This window comes from Lepidochelys kempii, chromosome 1, assembly GCF_965140265.1.
Source record: "Lepidochelys kempii isolate rLepKem1 chromosome 1, rLepKem1.hap2, whole genome shotgun sequence".
Classification (NCBI taxonomy): Eukaryota; Metazoa; Chordata; order Testudines; family Cheloniidae; genus Lepidochelys; species Lepidochelys kempii.
This window is the reverse complement of record NC_133256.1, coordinates 270,731,324-270,753,931: the sequence shown is the minus strand read 5'-3', so window position 1 is coordinate 270,753,931 and position 22,608 is coordinate 270,731,324. Positions and strand designations below refer to the sequence as shown.

General features: G+C 40.8%; 1 protein-coding gene across 1 annotated transcript in view; it reads right to left on the bottom strand.

The window, feature by feature from the left end:
* The window catches only part of EPYC (epiphycan), a 28,781-nt gene extending 6,439 nt beyond the window's left edge, over positions 1 to 22,342 (bottom strand). The window contains exons 1-2 of the mRNA XM_073331070.1: positions 22,175 to 22,342; positions 6,173 to 6,326 (exon numbers count right to left, since the gene is read on the bottom strand). Of these exons, the coding sequence (XP_073187171.1) occupies positions 6,173 to 6,326; positions 22,175 to 22,342 (322 nt within the window). The remainder of the gene's footprint in view (positions 1 to 6,172; positions 6,327 to 22,174) is intronic.
* Between the last annotated feature and the right edge of the window lie 266 nt (positions 22,343 to 22,608).

Sequence of the window (22,608 nt, the reverse complement as noted above, 5' to 3'; positions counted from 1 at the left end):
CCAAACTTGAAGCTTTTAAATGTTGTATACTTTAGCCTGTTTGACTTATTAATGATAGAGATAGAAATTAAAGGAACTGTAGTTGTAAACATGTGTTTTTAGAATATAAAATGAATCCAATAATCCTACAGTAGCTGACATTTTTATTCTGTGCTTTTAAAGAAGTATATGTAGACATAGGATCCAAGTCACAAAGGGTGAGATTCCTCCATGGCGTGAAGAGTTGATGGGAGGGCCTCTACGGCACTTAAGCCTCACGCAAGGGATGTGCATGGGCACAAGGGGGTGGCCCTTGTGCAGGCGGGTGCCTGAGCACATCTACACACAGAGTAAAGAATCTTCCCAACTGGCTCATTGATGAGTGGGTCAGCTGAGATGGTGATGAAAGAGGCAGGCCAGGACCAAGCCATGGGAACTGGTTGTTTTTTTTTATGCAGATCCAGTGTCTTCAGCATCCTGGGTGACCAGTGCAAATGGGGAGTGGCTGCTCCTCCAACCCACAGACTGGGAGAGCAGTCACAAGAATGGAGGGATCCATCTCCATCTACTCTTGCTGCTCTCTCACCTGCTTAGAGACCACAATTCACAAGATGCAGTAATGGACAGTAAAATCAATTGCGTGCATGTGAGAGGAGGTGATTTTGCCCTTTATTTGTTGAGATTGTTAATGCCTCTGGAAGGGAGAATAAAAGATGTTTAGCTTTCCTTAGGCAAACTGATCAGTTGCTGCCCTGTCTCTAAACTTTCTCGTTTGGGAAAAGCAACAAAGAGGGTTTTGGTGAATCAGTTCTGATGCCAGCTGGAGTCCCCTGATTTCCCTGTCTCTGTTCAGTCTGGCTTTCTGCTAGTGGCAAAAGAATCCCACTGCATTCATTGATAGTGACTTCCTCTCTCAGGAAAGACCGTTAAATATCCATGTTGATTCCTTTAGCTCTGGCAGCAGCCTTCAGTGCCATTTCAGTGTCTGTTACACCTTGCTGGGATGGATGGGATCTCTTTCATCTCTGATCTCTGAGATGGTTCGGGTGGGGGATCAATTGCTTATCCCCTTTGAGAATTCTCTTATGTAAAGTTCTATTCTGTCCCCTCCTCCTATTCAGCATGTTTGGATGGCTGCTGGGGGTGCTTGTGAGAGTGGCTTTCTATTACCAGCAGTTTGTGGATGATACCCTGGTCTACTTTTTCTCTTTTTATTGGACCCAAATAGTGCAGCCTCTCTGCTTTCCAAGTATCTGGCGGTAAGCAGGGAATGGATGAGATTAGCTGATTAAGAGTCAGTCCCGATAAAACGGAGGTGATGCTTATAGGTAAAGGAAAAGCATGTAGATTGTATGCCAAAGATTGATTGTGTGTGTGTCAGAATGAGGCTCACTATATATGGGTGGTCCTGGATCCCTTACCACTTCTTGATTTCCAGCTCATAGTAGTGGCCAAAATGCCTTTTTTTCATCTATTTTTGAGTAAAGGATGGTGGACACTAATCCCCTGAGGATCTTGTCACAGTTACATGTCTCTGACCTCCAGATTAAATTATGACCGTGTTTGATATGAGGCTAGCCTCTAAGACCATTTGATGTCTGCAGCTAGCACAGAATAAGTCTGTTTCATGTCCTAGCTATATAGTGTATATTATGTCATCTCCAAAGATCTCAGTGGCTTCTCATTTTGCTTTGAGGAGTAATTCAAGATATTGACATTGATCTAGAAACCTCTGCATGATTTGGAAGCTTGTTCCCTCTCTTCCTAGGTGTTGTCATGACTGTTGAAATCATTTGGAGCCATTTGGCTCAATTCTTAGATTCATCCTCTGCTATATTGAGGACACTCCATTCTGCTGTACTCCCCCAATCCCCTTTACCGCCATGGGTACAACGCTATTGATTACAATAACAAAGTCGAAAATCAGGCCCAAGCATTCTTCTCAGTCTGTTTGCCTTCAACTCATGATGCAAGGCTTGTTGTCTCTCTTCTTGGGACTAGACTGTGGTAGCAAGCCAAAAATGTTCAGTAGGGGGCAGTAGAGAGCTGTGCAGGCTTCTGCATGCTCGGGGGCAATACTGGGGAGATTGTCCTTCATGTAGGAATGAGCTCCCCTGAGGCTGCAGAGTGGGTGCAGAATGCTTCCCTTGGTACTCCCGACCTTTTCTGTGGCCTGGTGTGGTACTCTGATCCTCCCTCCCTCCTACCACCTGCTCTCCCACGAGAGTAAGGATGCAGGGACTGCTATTGTGAGGAATACCTACCTACATGCTTCCCCTTTACCATGAGCAGGGCCGGTTCTACAGTTTTTGCAGCCCCAAGCAGTGGGGAAAATAACTGCCGCCATGGCTGGCAAAAGGAAGAAGCTGCCGCGGCCGACAATGGGGAGAAGGAACTGCTGCCCCTTTCTAACTGCCGCCCCAAGCACCTGCTTGGAACGCTGGTGCCTGGAGCCAGCCCTGACCATGAGCAGCCATGCCAGGGGTGATAGCTGCTTGCCCACCACTGTATGATTATGCTAGTCCCACTCACTAGTCTTGGCCTTAGGTTTTTGCATAAAGAAGTTAAAGTCCAGAATCTAATAAGGTGTAGTTTGGGACTGGCGGGGAGGGGGTGCGTCTAGCTATAGTGACATTTGTCCACATGGTAGGTTTTGTAGCTATCTTTACTATATATGTCCCAGAGATTGTAGGATCCAATTTTTTTTGTAGAACTAACCTAATGATATAGGGAAAATGAACCTTGAATCCTAACACATTCCAGATATCCCCTGATCCTTGGCATTCCCAGAAGAGCAGAAGGTTTAAAACTTCAGTGGAATGGATCAAGTTCCTTTGATACAATCCATATTGTGTGCAAATTCCATTCTTGCTATAATTTTGATTACAAAGATTAGGTATGTGAACTAGAATTCATCATCTCACTTATCTGTATGGGTTGCCGTTGGACAATCCTCTTTGGGTTTTTAATGGCTAATTCCTTTCCTGGATTGTTAAGTCTCATTTAACAGTGAACCAAGACATGATATGGCCAATCAAAACTTAGTGCTTCAAAGTTCAATGTAATGAACATGAACTTAATATACAATAATATGAAACATCTAAGTTCCTGATAGATTCCTTTTGTGATTAAAACTGTGATAAGAACAGCAGTCATAACAACTGCAATCCACTGTCATAAGAGTTTCATATGAGAAGTAGAATTAATTTGACATTTCCTTCTTATTAGGGTTATGAGATTATAGCCACATTGAACTCCTCAGATGCTATGCTGCCCTAAAGTTTCAAATGCGGTGGTTTTGAAACTTATTACAGTTACTTAAGTTTAGTTCCGTAAACAGTATCTTTTGGATGATTATTGAGGAAATGAATTTTTTCAGATACTTTTAGAGACAGGATATCAATTTCCTTCCCATTGGTTTTTAATTAACATTTCTGATCCAGAACCTTGACATCAGGAAAGATTTCTCATCCCTTGAGCTAAAACTGCTTGAAAGATGTGCATTTTCAAAGAAAACATTTAGCTGCCCCAGGAGGAGCATGAAAATCAAAACTCAAGCCATTTCACCTCATTCACAGAAGTTTTCTACTAAAAGATGTGGGATATGGAAGGCTAGAGTAGGTTCTTTTCCTGGTATTTCCTCTGCAGAGCCAAATTATGGAAATCATATGCTTGGCCAGATGGCCTTCAGACCATTTTGAATAGGGAATATTAGTGGGCATGGGCGTATCCCTGAAACCTAACATTTCACTGAGGGTATAAATATTCCTGCTACACCTTATCTGTTTCTCACCTGTTTTGGCCACAGAACTAACTGTGCATTTTGTGCTAGATAGTTTTATTTGTAAAACTTATTTGGTCAGTTTTACTAGACAGCTGAGTTAGCAATGTAGTTAGTGAAAGTTAGAGGAACTTACCATTTAAAAGTTCTTATTAGATTGGCTTTTAGATTTTTTTTTTAATTGCCTGTTTTGGCTTGACCCCACTTGGTCAACCAGGATAAGAAGTCTTGTTTCTGCAAAAAGGTCAATCACTGAAGACCATGATAATTGCTAGCAGTGCCTAGCTGAGGGATACCCCCCCAAGGGCATACTAGGTCTGCTACCTGCTCTCTTTGGACAAGCAGAGAGAGGAGACACAGACTAAAATCCTCCCTTATTCTGGAACTTCTGTCTGCAGTGCTCAAGGATCCAGGAGAAATATCTTAGAGGCAAACTCCACTCCAGCCTGCCCTCTTACCTTCCCTCCCACTGGGTGATTTAACCTAATTTCAAGGAGCAAGTCTGACACAGAAAGGTGTAAGTTACACCTCCTCAAACTTCCTTGAATCAGTTGTAGTGAATCTGGGGCTAAGTGAGTTTAGAGTAAAGCTGTTCAGGGGAAAAAAAATAACTATTTTTCTGGCAAAAATACCATTTTGTGAAAACATTTTTCTTGCAAATGAATCAGTTTCACCTAAAATGGTTTCTCAGGTCCAGGATATAGACATGGCCACAGACTTTGGAATGGCCAATAGTGTGGTGATCAGGGCACCCACATGGGCAGTTGAAGACCCTGATTCCAGTCCTTGTTTCACATGGCATTGCAGGTGAGTGCAGTTATCACTGGTCTATAGAGTCAGTATCTATCTCTCTGCTCTAATGGCTATTTATACATAGTGGAACAGCTTCAACAGGAGAAATGGAGAGAGAGACACTGCCTCTATAGCCTCCAGCTCACATGACCTGTAGGAGACCCTGTTCTTCCTCATTCAGCGCGTCAACCTGAGTCTAGATCTCACACATCCCAGGTGAATACCCTTATCATTGGGTTGTTGGCTATTCTGGGGTGGGGCTCACTTTTTTTTCTGAAAAATATCAAAAGGGCTTGGTTTCATTCCTCACTAGAGTGAAAACAAATATTAAAGCCTTTAAACTTTTCATGAAATGGAGTTGTTGTTTCCCAACCAGGCTTAGTTCAGAATCTTAGATGACCACCTTAGACAGGACTTTGCAGCTAAAACAGGGACAGACTTTCTCCTCTTCTCCCTCCTTCTTGGGGACTACTACTTCTCCTGGGCTGGTGTGAACTTAGGAGGCAAGGGACTCTGAAGTGGATTCAGCAAGAGAAGCTGGAGTTCCTGGGTCTCTCAGCCTTCCTGTTAGTTGGCAGAGCAACACCTAACATAAGAACAGGTGTTCCAGCCAGGAGTTCACTATTCACATTTTCAAAAGGAAGATCTCTCTTTCTGCTAGAGCCCCCTTAACCCCTCTGAAGTATGACATACATAATACATAACATAGAGAAATTTTGCATAACACCTCTTTTGAAAGGTTTGAAAATCTAAAATGGAGGAAATTGCATTGGATATTTCAGAATTGTCCCGAGAACCTCCCACCCCTGTTTTGTGTTTTGACATCAGTACAGATTCTTTATCCTGCTTGAGTCTAACTGGTGGCATTTAAAAAAATAGGTCTGGGAGTGATTCCATTCCATCCACTAAACATTCACATTTGGAAATAGGAACTTGTCTCTTTTTTGTCCCCGTAGGCACTCGATACAAAACAGAATCTGCAGGCTCTTCCCCAGCTGCATCTCTATCACAGCATAACACTGAGACCTGTCATGGCAGCCACCAGAACTAGTGAACCCTCCCTTCCATGTACTTGAGCCTGTAGCAATTACTGATCTTTGGTGTAGTGGTGTTTGGTGGGCTTGCATTTTATTCTAAACTTTTAAAGGAATTTCCCTTGGGACTTGTCAAGGATTTCTGTCTGACTAGCAATAGTCCAAGACACAGGAAATGCCCATGTTTCCATTTTGCAAGTTAAGAATGGAAACTTGTCTGTCTCTTTTCCCAGAGTTGCCACAATGTTTTAATCAATATTTTTAATGGAAAGGCTTACTGAAATTGTTAGAAATCATCAAACATATGTTCAAAAATGATATTGAACATGATATTGATAAAAAATTTCAATTGTCACAATTTCACAAAATGGAAAATGTTGTGTTTTTTCATGAAAAGCTTTTTGTTTTTGAACACTCCACTTCTGGTTTGTTTGTTTGTTTTGTGGGGAAAATTTGACTAGCTTTATAGAGGACAACTCATCCCAAATTAGATAAATGCTTAATTTAAAAGCAAACTCACGACCGGACTCAGTGCATCATGGAAAGCAACCCAATGCAATGATATGGCTTTCCCCCCCCCACTAACCATCATGTGTTTGGGGCCCAAGAACTCCTGACCCCTGTGGTGAAGAGCCATCAATTAGTTTTGGTGTTGATGCTTCTTCCTCAGCTTCCTCTGGCAGTGGTGGCAGGGAATGAATCTCTCTAGTTACAGAAGGTAACACGGTTCCAATCTCTATCTGGGGAGAAACATAGTTATATTAAGGAGGTACATTACATGTTTGCATTCACTGGCTGGTGGTGGTCTAACAATGCTTCATTGATCAGATTCTACCACTAGAGGCCAAACATGCTCTGACACTCAATGGTACATCTGTGTTTTATGCTACAGCTACTAGATGACTTTGACTTGGTCTGCAGCTGTAGAGCTTATAAAATTGAAATACATTTATTCACTTTGCACCTCAGATACTTTCTTTGTTAGGGAAAATATTATAAACATTCTACATTAATGAGAACGTCTATTAACCAAGTTCTTTTCACACTTATTCAAATTAACAAACCAATTTTGTGATACAGCCAGTGATGTTTTGTTTGACAAATGAAAAGTTACTAAGAAGCTCCTGAGAAAAATGCCAATCATCTGAATTTAAAATGGCAAAATCTGCCAGAATAAATCCACAAAACATACCAGCACATGTATATTACATTTGAACTGTAATATGTTTAAAAGAACCCTCCTCTTAAAACAGGACAGGGGGTCAGTGCTTGTAATAATAAATTAGTCTCAGTGTTTGTCAACCTTTTTCACTGTCTGAATGGTTGCACAGCACTGTGTAGCTTTATTCATCAGCAGTTGCAGAAGACACAAAAAGGAAGGGTTAAAGATAAAAAGCATCTAAATAAGCATGAAGACCTCCACTCAAGAAAATCCTATAAACTTTGGTAAACCCTGCCATGGCACTAGAAAACATTTTTTCCTTCTCTGAGTCCCACCATCTAATAAGTTGGAAGACCCAATTGTTACTATACTAACCATAAAGCTGCATTCTGTCAATGTTGCTTCAAAACTACGTTAGGGAAAAATAAATGTGGCCAGTTTCTAGCAGGGGTGCTGAAACAATTTGTATAGTGGGGATATTGAAGTCCATTGAACCAAACAGTAAACGCTGTATATAATGGAAACTCACCAGGGGGTGAGGCAGCACCCCTGGTTCAGCATCTATGGGTTCCAGTGTCACGTCTGCTGCTATCACAGAACAAAGCAGTGTTGGCAAGTGAGTATAGGAGAAGCCTACCATTGCAGACAGGCAGTGTCATCTGAAGGAGTGAACGCAGGATTGGGAATCAATTGGTCACAAATTCTACGTTGGATTCTGCCACCGCTGATTCACTGTGTGGTCTTTGACAAATCTCTTCACCTCTCTGCCTCCATTTCCCCATATGTAAAATGGAAATAATAATGCTTACCTACCTGAAAAGCCCCTCTGAGGATGGGTGAACATGAGTATTTTCATTTGATAAGGAACAAGTAATTAATGTCTGTCTAGTGCTTTGAACATGTAAGGTGCTAGATAACTGCCAAATATTTATAAAATTCAAGCTCAGCTCCCACTGAAGTAAGTGCCTTAGAAAGGACTACTGGTTTGGGCTTTATGTTTGTACACTGAAAATGAGCCCCAGGGACTTGGGCTAGAACTAATTCTTCCTGTAAACTGTTCAATAAATTGGCATACATTCCTCCATATTAAGGTGCATATTCCTCTTAGTGATTGGACCGAATTGAAATGCATCATTTGGTGTCCCAGTTTCATAAATTGTTACTTTGTGTAGGCGTTTAAGGATTATCTTTTTTTTTGGGGGGGGGGGGGGGGTGGAGGAGGGACAATGAGGAATTTTAGCTCAAAAGGGTAAAGTCATCTCCACAAGGCCTGACACCCCTCTCACCATCTCTGTATTGTGTTTAAAGAATGCTTTATAGATTAGAATATGGCTGCCTGTCCTTGCATCAGCCCAGACAAAAGAACAAACATCACATGCTGGTGTGCTGGCCATAATGGACTCCCTAGTTAAACCACTTTGATTTATTTTCAAACTAGAGAAGCTGAACTGAAGAATAGTTCAGATTCAGAATTGTGAAGTGTTATGAAAATTAGAAACCAAACCACAGGCATCTGTGTGCTGTATGTAATTATTACTGGGCAGTCTGCATCTAGTCCTAGAGCTTTCTTCTCCTAGTAAATGGTTTATTTTGCGATTTGGCTGGGTGCTGTTAAGATGATGGGCATACTTAACCAGCCTTTACAAGTGTGGAGATGGTCTCTCCTGCAAGTGCAGGGTGGTGCAGTTAATACTCACTCCCCTGTGCCCATATGTGAGCAATGCTGGAGGGGGGCATTCGTACCACAATAACTGGCCAGTGGGGGGGTTGTGGGATGGCAGATTTACAGACCAGTTGGTGCTTTACACAAGTTGCACCAGGGGATGTGGGAGAGGTGCTGAATCCCCACATCTCGAAGATGATTTGGCACTGCATCTTCTTGCCAAGCCCATCAGTTCTTGTCTCCAGTTGAGTGTGGGTTGCCGTGTTTTAATGAGGAGGACTTTACCTCTAGGATTTTTTTTTATTCAGGCCTTTCATGAAGGACAAATAAGAAGTTAAGAATAAACATAAATGGCACTTGGTCTATGTCCTAAACATGAACAAAACTGCATATGCCAGTGCTTGCCAACTTGGGGTAATAGGAAGTAAGGATGCACCTTATCAATGTATCTATCAAAAACACATACTGTTCCAATCTGTGGGGCTAAGAGTGAGACAGCTTTAACAGGAATGGACAGGGGGACAAATCAAAAGAAGACCAAGAGAACACAGGAAATAGGGGCAGATGTTCTCTGAATGGAGAAAGCCTAGAGGGAGAGATGCATTCCAAACTTATTGACCCTACACTGGTGTTGTGCAAAAGTGTTTGCATATGTCCGTCTCCAGAGGTCAACTTTCTTTCTTTTGTGGACATCTGTAAAGTTTCAGTTTTTGAAGTGCAGATTTGGAAAAGTGTTAACACATCCAAAATGTGTTTCCAAACTCAGCAATGGCTTTGCACATTTTTATTCAAGTAAGATATGGAAATTGTATTGCAAAGAAAATTCTGGGGAAGAAAGTAGTTATTGACAGATGTCCAGTAACGTCTTGTAAACTCTGTCTAGGTCATATGACGGAGTCAGGTCATAAAGATAGGTTTCCTATCAACATTCCTGTCTACCACACCATTATTATACCCTATGATCCATATTTTTAGGTACATTATTGGAACACTGTTTATAGTATGTAGTCTTTCTACTTACATATTCTGAGGATACCAAAGCACTTCACTGATATGAATTAAGTCCCACAGAACCCCTCTGAAATAAGTATTATCCCTAGTTTTCCAGTTGGGAAACTGAAGAAAATTGATTAAGAGTGCAATCCTACCCTCATAGAGGGCAATGACAGAATTCCAATTGACTTCAGTGGGGCCAGGATTTCACTCTAGGTGATTTGTCCAAGGTCACAGACAATCTTTGGCAGAGTCAAGAAGTAAATCCTGCTATTCCAGCTTCCACTCCTATACCTTAAGCATAAGATCACCATTTCTCCTATTGTGTTCCTGTGTAATATTACAGGTATTTTTATTTTAAATATAGTGCTTGTGAAAGATACATGACTGAAACTGTAGTTCTTTCAAACACAGCAGTGATAGCATGGGCAGTGGGAGCTTTCTTTACACTTGTCTTGTCAGTGAGTTTAAACACTGATCTGGTGAGGCTATTGCCAACAGAGTGGCTGAGACATTCTTAATTGTTAAGAATTGTTTAATTGTTTAAATTAAATTAATTTAAATTGTTAGAACCTCTGCTGAAGTTGTCAAGGAAAATGCCAGTTTAAATGATGATTTTTATGTCGACAGTTCTCCACTAGAAAATGGACAGAAACCACTGATATGTATTACAAACAAGTCACAAAATATGAACACTTCTTGGCCACTACACAGGGGCTGGATTTGAACCAGTGACCTAGAGGTAAAAGTCTGTTTCTTATTATCAAGCTTCTGAGTCCTGCAGGGCTCCATCTTTTACATATTTGATAGATCACGCAAAATTTTAATAAGAGAAAGATGTTTCCTAGACTGTCAAAAATGACCCTTTGTCTTTCAGATGTTTGTTTGTTTTTGGCAGGATTTGCCTTATTAGATATTTCAGGCAAAAACATTTCTAGATGATTTAGTAGGTTTTTTTCTCTGTAGTTCTCTGCAATTCCTTTCTTATTTTAAGAAAGTGAAGAATTTTACAAAGAAATTGCAGAGGGCCAAAGTATGTGGGTTTTTTTGTTTCTATACGCATTTGTTTTTCTTTGTTAAATACTGTGACTCTTTACATCGTTACAAAGCTCCTGTGCCTTGCATAACATACCCCAACATAAGCAAACAGTGTATAAATATATCCCTTTATGCACACAGAGAAAACATTAAGGTTGCACACTTATACCCTTAAAGGTAAGCAAAGGACAAACTTAAGGCTGCACATGTAACCTCAACTCTGTTCCTTTGTGTATACACGTTATGACTGAATATTTAACCACATGGTCAAACTATTTCTCAAGGAATATAATATAACACCGTGAAATCTTTTAAGCTCAGATACCCACATAGCATCTTGTAATTATCCCCCTTGTCTATTTACACAGTATGTACTAAATTTTCGTAAGTGACAACTTAATTTGGATGCCCAACTTGGTATGCCTAAAAGGAAGTGCTGAGCACCGACTTCTGAAAATTAAGCCTCTTTCAGGCATGTCGAGTTGAGCACTTAAAATTACTAGCCACCTTTGAAATTGTAGGTCTATATCTTAGATAACTTAAGATCTGGTTTTCAGAAGTGCTGAGCACTCCCAGCTCAGACTGACTTTGGTTTGAATTGTAGGTGCTCAACACTTCTTAAAATTAGTCTCTAGTTAGACTTTCTGTATAACACTTCATCTCAGGTATGAAATTTACTAATGTTGGGCCTGATCCAAATCCCATTAAAATCAATGGGATTTTTTCTATTGAAATCAGCTGGCTTTGGAAAAGCCCTGTAGTCAGTACCAATGTTCTATAGACTTTCTCTTCTACCAGCATTCCAGCTTTCTTTAGATGCTATTTATGGAATGAGGCACTCAAAACCAATTTTCATATGCCCATATGCACAGTATAGCATTTTGTAGCAGAGAGTAAAACCATGAGAGAGTATTTTTCATAACATAAATTAATGTATTAGCTTTTTGCTGATTTACTTTACATTATTTTTGTGATATTTATGAACTTTATGGTGAGGCACAAAACAGAGCAAATACCCCTGAACAGAAATGAGTGATGAAACACTAACTGAAAGCAAATGAGTTTTGGGGAGGCATTTAAAGGAAGAGAGGTGTTGGATCATATTAAAGAAGTCCTGTATTAAAATCACAAATAAGTTTGATTCCCCATAGTTTAAATTCCAGGGTATTACTAATTAAGAGGTCTCTTGGTTTTTGGGACTGTTTCTCTCCCTATATGTGTGAAACTTGCAAGCTGCTAATTGCATTAGTACATTCTAAGACAGAGTCTGTTCTCAAAGCAATTCACAGAGAGAGAGACTCAAAGCAATACTCTAACAACAGAGACAGCACCCAGAGACTCCCCACCCTTTTGTTGTATTAACAATTGTGATTAAAATAGAGATAGAGGATGGATGCTTGGTGTGGATAATAACTGAATGATCAGGGAGGTGCCAGCCTAAGAATCCAATGTCCATCTGCTGAAGAAGGCGTCAAGTGGAAATAACCAGAGACCCCCGGAGGGCAGACTGGAATCCACCCAACAGCCTCAAGAATGGGAGAACCAAAGAACAAAATAACAAGATCTAGCAGCACAGAGCCGTCAGGAATGTGTTATCTGCTGACTGATTCAGCAACAGCATGATGAAACAATTCCCATAGACTGGCTTAGGAAGAAATTCCTATAAAAATGGACTCTAGAAAGTGAGAACTTTGGGGTCTGATTCTGCAAACCAACTTCCAGGAGCATCAGATGTGCATCTCACAAGGCTCCCTCCTCATATCCAGACCACCTGGCCAGTGGCTTGGCATGAGCAACTCTAAGGCTGGTAACTATGATAACAACCTAGCAGAACCTGTGTGTGTGTGTATGAATGAATGTGTGAATAAATATGAGATTGAATGGAATGTTATAGCTATAACTAACTGCTTACTATGATTCTTTCTGTATTCACAATAAATGTGGTATTTTGTCGTTTCCCCCTTTAATAAGATCCTGCTGATTTTTATTTTATTGGTATAACAGAGGGAGATTTGCATGGTACAGAAGATGGCAGCTACCATACAAGAAAATGCCTAGCAATTTAAGATGTTTATTACAGAAGTAGCCTGAGCCTAGTTTCTTTCTTTGTTCCTCTTTATCTTAAAATCTATAACCCAGAGAGACAGCAGCAAATAGCATGTTAAAGTAACATTTCTTTAGATGGCAAGTTCTTCAGGACAGGCACACTGTTAATGTCATATGTATAGCTCTGTGCAAACAAAATTAGTTGTATTGTGATTCTTCAGAAGCTAACATCTGTGGAAGCTGTCCATGGAAACTTAGGAAGGTTCCTGGGTTCTTCCACTGAATCTCTTATGGGAAGCAGGAACACTCCATCCATTCATCTTTGGCCACTGAATTGCAAATAGGTACCCTGAAGCACCTCTTTCCAAAGACAAGAGTCTGTGGGTTGCATGCTGATCTCAGACATGCTGGTATAAATCTTGAGTAATCACTGATTCTACTGGTATGACATTTACTTACCACTTCTGTTGTACTTGTACCAGAATTTTGAATGATCCATTGATTGAAATGGAGAGTCACTAGATTTACACTGATACCAATTAAATCAAATACTGACTCTAACTCCATCCAGCCTGATTACCAATTTCATTTGCCGTTTCAGGTGCCCTAGTTTCTGGTCCTGATGTTTTGTTTAGAAAAGTATTAGGCGGGTGAAATAAGTCAGCCTTCAGCATCTCTTTTGGTTGGACCAAAGCTAGAAACTCACTGGTAACAATAGTGCTGTATAAAGCTGTACTGGGCCAGTTTTGATACTTAGATCTGGCCTCTTTGCAGCTCAGGAGGTGCAAAGGAGTGGAAAGGCAGATAATTCATGGTCAGAGTGGAACTCCCTGCTCATGCAAGTCATGGTCATAGATTTTTAAGATCAAAAGGGACCATTATGATCATTTTGTGCCAGCTCAAGGTCCTGTGCATGCCACTTTCCACATTTGATAGAGGGGTCATATGGGGGCAGGGAATAGGCATACTGATCTGCTACCCACATGCTTTAGGGCAGAATTTGAATTCAGTTTTTCCACGATTTCTATCAATTACTTACAGTTGCAGATTTGCAGTCATGTGACTCCCTGACAAAGCTCATGGATATTAAAGGATAGATATTTTTTGGAAGTGCAAGTGGATGAAGGCAATCATGAATAACTGAACAAATCTGAGAGTTGCAGTTAAACCTTGGTGTGAACACTTACTACCAGTGCTGCCTAGTGCTCAGGCCAGCATTTGGGAGATGTCGTCTTTCCAGATGTTCCCCTTTCTCACTAAAGCTTCACCTGGTGGTGGACCTCTGTCCTTTCAGAGGCTCAGCCCTCTGCCCATGTCACATGTTCAAGTTCACCCTTTTGGGGGTATACAAAGTCCAACAATGTGGAAGTCTTCTGAAGTCAGCAAGGGCTTTGGAGAGTCCCCCTTGGGTCAGTGTCTTCCTCAGATAGGTTCTTCACTGAGGGATAGACATCTGTTATAATCCACTCTTTAAAGCTTGGTAGGGGAGCTTGGGCCCATCCTCTCCACCAAGCTCCAATCCAGGATCCAGTCATAGGCAGCTAAACCCTACAGTTTGGGGTGCTTTATAGCTGCCTCCCTATATCACTTCCTACCACTGCCTGCTCTTCCCACAGGGTAAAGTAAATAACAGAACACTGAGATAAAGTTTCTGACCTTCAAAAGTCACCAGTCCCTTCTTTGCAAGTTGGTCAGATCAGTATCAGCAGGGCTGAGGCAGCAAGAGTACTTGCTTCCTGGGAGAGGAGGTCAGGTCACCTCCCTGTCTGCCACTGAGCTAATTTGCTTCCCTTTTTAAGCTCTTCCTCCAGCCTGTGAAGGCTTTGTAACGGGGGTAGGTCTGAGTCACCCAGGCCCAGAGCAGCTCCTTAACCCCTCCTCCAGTGTGGGGTTTGTATACCTCCATCACAGTTGAGCTACATAAGAAGCTAATAGAAAGCAGGAGATTTCCAGTGTTAAGATAAAGGACAAATGGTGTCTTGTGAAAGCTTTAATTCCCATATTGATTATTTCCCGGCTCCATGTTAGCTTCATCAAATGGAAAGTCTTAAAAAAGCATATCATGCTCATGAAAGGGGTTGGATTGTCAGCCTGAGGCCTTGTCTACGCTACGGGGGTAGCCGATCTAAGTTACACAACTCCAGCTATATGAATAACGTAGCTGGAGTCGATGCAGCTTAGGTTGACTTACTGTGATGTCTACACTGCACTGGGTCAATGGGTGACACTGTCCCATCAACTTACCTTAAACTTCTCATTCCAGTGGAGTACTGGAGTTGACGGGAGAGCGATCTGCACTAGACCTGCTAAATCAAACCCCAGTGCATCGATCACTGCAGCATCGATCCCTGGTAAGTGTAGATGTAGCTCACACACCTCCTGGGTGTGGTGTTCTGTCCCATCTAGTGGCACTGAGACCACTTAGAGAGAGAGATTAATGAGTCTGCTCTACAGTCTCAGCTAACAGCCATATGGCTTTTAGCTCATGCAGAAAAGGCTCATATATTTAGCTCCAGAGGTCCCAGGTTCAATCCTGCCCACCGACGACTGGGGTCTGTCAGCGTTACATAGCAATACACTGAAGTCTTCTATTTTATCTCAAGAAAGTAGCAGCAGTACAAGCTTCCTCACGCTACCCTGATAATGCACCTCAGCCTTCACTTGTAGGGGTGAGTTAATAGCTTCATCTTCACTTCTATTCAGCCCTCACCTTCTCAGATGAGATGGCACACCTGTTGGCAAATTGCAGGTAGATTTTTGTAGTCATATGTGCGTGTACACTAACACCACACATTTGTTTTGTGTGGGCAGCTGAGAAATAATAACTTTAACTTTATCAAAGTTCAAGCCAATGAGTATGTGATAAAATAGTATGCAGACAATTACCAGTCTTCTGAGCCATCCTCTGTGTAGGCTCTTATTCCCCAGTTTTGACTATTAAGGCCCTAAAATTAAGACACCCCTTAAAATGCAATACATGGACAATTACTAACAAAGCTTTTTTGTAATGTATTGCAAACCTAGGGTTGTACTCTGAGTTAAAAAGTCTCTCAAAACCTATGTTTTAAAGAAGATAAAGAAATTCTGACATTTTAAGCCTGTGGCATTTTTTACCCCCTATGTGTGTATGATAACACACACATGCTAAATAATGATATTTATTTAGATGAAGAATTGCAGAATATTCAGATTAAGAGTTTTGTTAGTTACACTTCAGTAATTTAAAATTGTGGATAGTGAATGAGTTTAGATAAGGTTACATTTAAGCCAAAGCTTTGCCTGACGTGAGTGGTGTTCTTCCAATTCTCTTTTTACATGGAATTGCTGATGTAACTGATGACAGGACAAAGACAACATGTGCTGGATGATTTTAGGTAAAATACGTAAACCTATAATGACAAGAAGCCCACTTTACTGGGAAATCCCAAAGGCAGGGTGACACAGAAGTAGAATGATATGGAAATTGAATAAATAGCAAAAGTTGTGTAAATTGAAGATTGCACATGCATATTACCTAAAACAAATGATTAATGTGCTTAATGTTGATTGGAGAAAGGTTAAGTAATGCACGATGAGGAAATATATAAAAAGGTCCAAGTGATAAAGACCCAAACTGGGCAAGCACCAGGCCAGAAACTGAAGGAACAGGACTGAAGGACCAGATCTGAGGCAGTGACTACCATCATGAGGTACAGGAGACCTTCCCAGAGCCCAGGAATGTGGTAACTTGGGCCCTCTACCAAGTCCATCTTATCTCTTTGTCTGGCATAAGCATATGGACAGACATTATAACAAATCTGTCTGAAATTGTATAAAATAAGGTCAAAATTAATTAAGCCTAAATTGGATGGATTTGTGACTCAGTTTCCCACCTTGCACTCCCAATACCAGTCACAGGATATTGTGTTGTTTTAACCCTTTTCCTGCCATCATCTCCCTAACCCAATTTCTTCACTTGTCTTGACCTGGCCTCATCTCTGTCCATTCTCTTAAACTTGCTACTGTTTCCTTAGCTCCTATCATCTAGCATAGCCATCTTGTATCTCATTTTCCCCATCTCAGTTGAAAATATTTTACTTCCATCTCAATATCTCTTAGGCTACATCTACACTACAAGCTGGGGTGTGATTCCTAGCTCATGCAGCATACTCTTGCTGGAGCCCATTGAGCTAGCACAAGTGTAAATAGCCCTGGTAGCATGAGCAGCAGTAGTGGTGATATGGCTTAGTGGGGCCGCGTACATACTCGCCTGAACCCCATGGGTACGTACTTGTCATGGCCTATGTTACCACAGCTACACTACTATTTATGTTTGTGCTACCTCTCAAGCTTGTACAAGTAACTCTACAAGAGCGGGGGATCACACCCCTAGTTCATAGTGTAGATGTAGTCTTAATTTGTCCTTCTGCTATAAAGCAGCTTTGTCTGCTGTAAGGAAGAGAGGTTAGTCATGTTTAAATATATTCTGTAATCAGACTGTGCTAGGATTTTCTTTTGAGTTTACTAGCTGAAATATGCATAAATCAGTCTCCAGTTTTCAATATTGTCTTATATGCTGTTCAAATCCAGTTTTCATTTAAGAGATTTAGTGTAAGCCCTCTTTGAATGAAAGTCTCTGAACCCCTGAATCAGTGATCATTTTACTCATATGAGTAGTGCCTTTGACAATCTGGTCTTTTGATTATACCAATTTTGGGGAAGAAAATATTACTTTGTATATGTTTTTTATAGAACCTAGTTCAAGGAAGCCCCAAGACTGATTGGGACCCTCTGGTTGCTACTATAATATAAATAATCATTAATAAAAACTATTATGAGGAAAAGATGTGGTATTTCAACATATTTAAACTATGATTGTCTGTCAGTTTCAGAAGATAAACCCTATTAAAGTTTCAAGGCTGCCTTTTAAATCACTCCTTCCTAGCCTCATTCTGTCAGGACCTCAGCATTTCTTCCTGGTTCTTGCATTTATTTTCTTTTTCCTGTTGTCTGTGGGTTAACGCTAGTCTGTTTACAAACACCACATAAATTTCTAAATGGAATTACCTCTTTTCTTTTCTTAAGGCTCTCCGACAATAAATTTCCTTCAGTTGGAAAGCCATAGTAGAACTTGCAGGTCTCAAGGCAATGGTGCTAGAAGCAACTTTGGGTTTCATAGCCAAAATTTAGCCTTCCCTATTATACTGCTTCCTAGTTAGGATTAAGGATTGAGTACATTTCTCCTAAATAATACACAACCTCAGCTATCTTGCCCTTTCTAACATCCATATACTGTGTTTCCCACCACACTTAGAATACCAGACGAACACATTGAAGGAGATGAAGTTAGGTCCGTTATCCACATACAGTGGGAAGGGACTTCAGGGGCTCACTGGCAGTATCCTTGCAGCCTGTTAACTCTACAGACCTTAAAGTTGCACTAACAAATCAGAGGCTTCACAGGAGATCCCTTCAACAACCACCAGCTAGGTGACATAATTCACAGAAAATAGTCCATGGAGTCTATAAAAATACCAGTATTCATTTCTTTTCACTGGAATACAAAGATTCCCCAAGGAAAGAATCTCTAAAACAGAAGACACAGAAATGAACCCCTAGACCTGTATCCCAAGCACAAAATTTAAAGGAAATATACTCTCCTCAGAATCAGAGGAAATAAATTGATAGGATCTTTAAGGCCATCTTTGCCTCTAGTAGGCTGCTTAAGTTACCCAACCAGACCTCTTCTCTGAGCTCCCTTACCTTGTTGGCCAGATTTATTTATTTTTAAGTAATTTTTTTTAAAGTGCCCACAACTCCCACCATGATCTCTTCCACTAATTATAGCTGCTGTTTTCCTCACCTACCTCCGAAATGGTTTCCTTCTCACACCTTCCTACCAATACCTCTCTTCAGGCTCACTCATCCCGATACATCCTACCAACAAACCCCAAAGGGCAGAGGGAAAGTTAGGGACTAAGTTTCTCAAGCATTCAGTTCCGAGAACACACTCATATAACTTCACTTTATTGCAAGATCATCTGCTTATGCTCCTTCCAGCAGCTTCACATCAGTGGACCCTTGCAAGTCTAGAAAAAGTGACAAGCTCTTTATTTGGGCTCATGTTCAAGATAAATGTCTAAGGGTTGTCATTTTCCACATCTATTAATTCAGTGCTGAGATGGTGCTCACTTCACAGACAACATGATCTCCAGTGTGAAGAGATGGACTTCCATAAAAGAATATCAAGTGCACTCTCTCTCTTTTTAAATAAAATGGACCTGAATTTTCTCTCATCCACTGTTTATCACTGACCTATATGGTGAATGAACTCAGACTTTCAATTTATTTCTTTTCCCAGTCTGCAGAAATATAACTGAACTTGGTGCTTGCATATTTGAATACCCAGGTATAATACCTGTTGGGTAAAATTTTGAAGAGCACTTAACTGACTTCGGTGTCTAGGTCCCACTGAAATTTAATGGGATGTTGGTGTGTAAATCAGGCACTTTGAAAAAATTACCCTTCATCTACAGGCAAACAGGCTGTTCTAATAAAGTTAATTCAAGTTCACAGGTCACTTGACTTTAAAGTCCTTAATGCAAGAGGTAGAGTAATTGTCTACACTACCTTAAGGATCTAAGGCTTGATCTAAAGCCCACTGAAGTGAATGGAAGTGTGTCAGGACCCTAAAGAGCAGCCATCCATAAATGGGATAGACTGTATTTCTATAGCTAGCCTGAGTTTTTGCACTATCACTCATCACTTCATATCAATACCTATAATCTGTGCCTTGCATGAATCATTTCTGTTAAACAGAGCCCTTTATGTAGCTCAGATCTATAAGTACAATTGGATTCCATGTCAGATAGGAGACATAGGAGTGATGGAATGAGTAGATAAATTACATTTTAATTGCTACAAACAAAATGTATGACCACAATTTTTAAATTTAGGTTCCTAGGCACCTAAATCCATATTTAAACACCTACTTTATAGTGGCTTGATTTTCAAAAATGCTGAGCACTCAGAACTCTCATTGACTTCAGGGAACTATGAGTTCCTTGACTTGTTCAGGATGGGACATGGAAGGAGTAATGAGATGGAACTAAGCAAAGGAAATTTTTGGCTAGATAGCTGGAAAATGTTCTTACCAGGAGGTCTTTTAAACTACAAAACCTTCCAAGTGTTGTGATGGATGATGCATCACAAAAGGAATTAAAAATGACTGAATGAGCTGCTCAGTAATAGGAGACAATCCTGTCTCAGGAGAGAGATTGATTAAACAATTTAATAGGGCTTTTCCATCTCTGATTTCTTTCCTATTGAAGGGCTCTCACCCCTCCCATTTATTACTTTCATAGGGAAGTGGAGGGAAATTGAGATGGAGAGAGACTTCTTCTCTTTGGTTGGTGGGAGCAAAGATTGGGCTGAGAACCCCGCCAGTGCTTAATTTGTAATGAAAGAGGTGCCAGGCAAGCTCCAGCACAAATTAAGCACAGATTAGGTAGCCGGAGAGTGATGGCTGCTGGCCGGGCACCCAGCTCTGAAGGCAGTGCTGCTGCCAGCAGCAGTGCAGAAGTAAGGGTGGCGATACACCGTATCCTGCTACCCTTATTTCTGCACTGCTATTGATGGCAGTGCTGACTTGAGAGCTTGGCAGCTGGAGAGCAGTGGCTGCTGTCTGGGAGCCCAGAGATGCCAGGGCTATGAACAACCAAGCCTAGAGGTGCTGGAGCTCAGTCAGACAAACCCCGGTACAAATTAAGCACTGAACCCTGCACTTCTGTTTAGCAGGAAGTGAGCAACAAAAGGCTAGCCCCATTTCGATCCTTAATTGTTGGAATTTGGTAAAGAGAGTCACTCCATGTTTTGGTGAGATGGGAGCTTACTGGGCAACTCTCAAAAAGAATAGATTTATTAGATTCACCACTAACATTCGGTGGTGTAATATATTTACTGATTTAATTAGGACATCACAAAGGAAGAGAAGCAGGTGGAAAATTAAGTATGAGAAGCCCTACAGTAGTGGTGTATGTTCCTTTTCTTCCCCAGATGGCAGCAAGGCATAGGTATCCCATATTAATCAACATCAAATATATTCAGCTGACATGCAGCTGTGGCTTTCAGTGAGTGGAGGTAAATTTCCCAGGGAAGACATGCAGGAAACACAAGTGTGGGGAGAGCTGGGTGTCTGCAAATGGGGGCTGTGCATTGGGGAGATAGACTAAGGTGAGTTATCTCTGTAGGGAAGAGTCAGCCACCTTTTCACCATGACTGTGTTGTCTCTGGAGCAGGGAAGGAAGATGGTCATTAGCAGGCTGTTTGCAAACATCTCTGAGAGCAACCAGCTCATTGTGGGTCTTGTATTTTGGGAACATTTTAAACCCATTTCAAACACTTTTGAATAAAGCCTGATCTCTGGCTTAGCAGAAATCTTCCTCCCTATTTTAAAAGGAACAGTACAGTTCCCCTGCACTACATCAGTGAGCTCATGAAAGTGTTTATGATCTTAGGGCCAGATTCTCTGCTAGTATTCAGCATTAATTTCAATGAAACTATGCTAATTTACACCATCTGACTCTGGCCTACTTACTTTTTTTTAGTAAGTTGTCCTTTGACTGTTGATTGCTGGGAAATGTTTATTATATAGTTACAAGTTACTGTCCTCAATCATGAAACACTAAAACAATAACCACTCCTATAAACCTATATAATTCTGTTAGGTAATGAGCACCAAAACTTTGTGGGGTGGGGACTGCGCCTTGATGCAATCTTGCACATTCCAATGACCCTGAGAACTGTGAGGGTAAGAACTTTTACTCCTGGCAGGGCCGTCCAAACTAAGCACGTCAAAGGGTGGGGACCAGACAGGGATGGCGGAGCTTTGTTTGTGCCCTAATCAGCATCTGATGGCATAGGAAGGATTCAGATTCAGAACCCCCAACATATAATATTTAATAAAAGTCTTGTTTTTATTATCTAAATCTAACATTATTTAACATTCTTTTATTCTTCATATTTTCTTAGCACTCAGTGCTGACTCAGGCAAACCCCCATTGTCTCTTTGGGAGTTTGCCTAAATCCTTACAGCAGGAGTGGACTATAATCTGTTTAATCATTTTCTCTTTGTCTTTTCTCCTTAATTATCTTTCTTCCCTTCTCTCTTTTCTCTTTTTCCCCTTTCCTTCCCTCCTCCTTTCCTTTGTCTCTGTGCCAGAAGTTATAGAAAGAACTTATGGGCTGAAATACCTGTATCCCGTGTAATCATTGTTCCATAATGCAACCTCAGGAAACAGCCTTGCTCTATCCCACTTTATGGGGAGCTGTGGATGTTTCTTCTATCCCAACTTTCTCCATTTCTCGCTTTTGTCCCACCAACATAGTGGCACCACCATGAGAGCCTCCAACATGTATCAGAGCCAAGTGAGGAGAGCTAAGGGAAACAGAGGCTATTGGCTATAATCTCAAGGATTAGCTCAAAAAAATTCAGGGGCACAATTTGGACCACATGTGAAGATGGGGAGAAATCATGTGTTAAATATGGTATATTAAATTACACAGAAAACTGTTGAGTCAACTCTAGGCAATAGCCCCCACACTGATTGACCTGTCTCAATGATGAATAGTTAAAAAAAATCCTAAATAACCACTGCATTTATGCATTGTACTTTTTGGAAAAGCAAAATAAGTGAAGTTCAGATTACCTCTGCCTGGTCCACGGGGAGGTTTTCATTGTAGTCATAAAGATTATCCAAGTCTTCCAATGCTACGTCATAGGTTTCAGAGTCATAAGTTAAGGTATCTATTGTAGGAGCAGCCACAATGGCCTCAAAGATAAAAAGTCCCAGAAAAATATTTGCAAATGTCTTCATTGTTCAATTATTTCTAAATGGAAACATAATATGCATAAATACATAATTGCAAATCACCTGCAAAATTTCAATCTTATACAAGCAGGATATGCAATTTGGCAAGAATTCTGAAGGCTAAGGAGCTTTTTAAAAAATTCCAGGATCATTGATTGAAAGTATTTATTAATTGATTATTATGTTATTGTGAAGATACCTTATGATTTCATTTGAATCAGGATCATTCAGTCAGATCCACTGCCGGTATATATCAGCATAGCTCTGCAGAC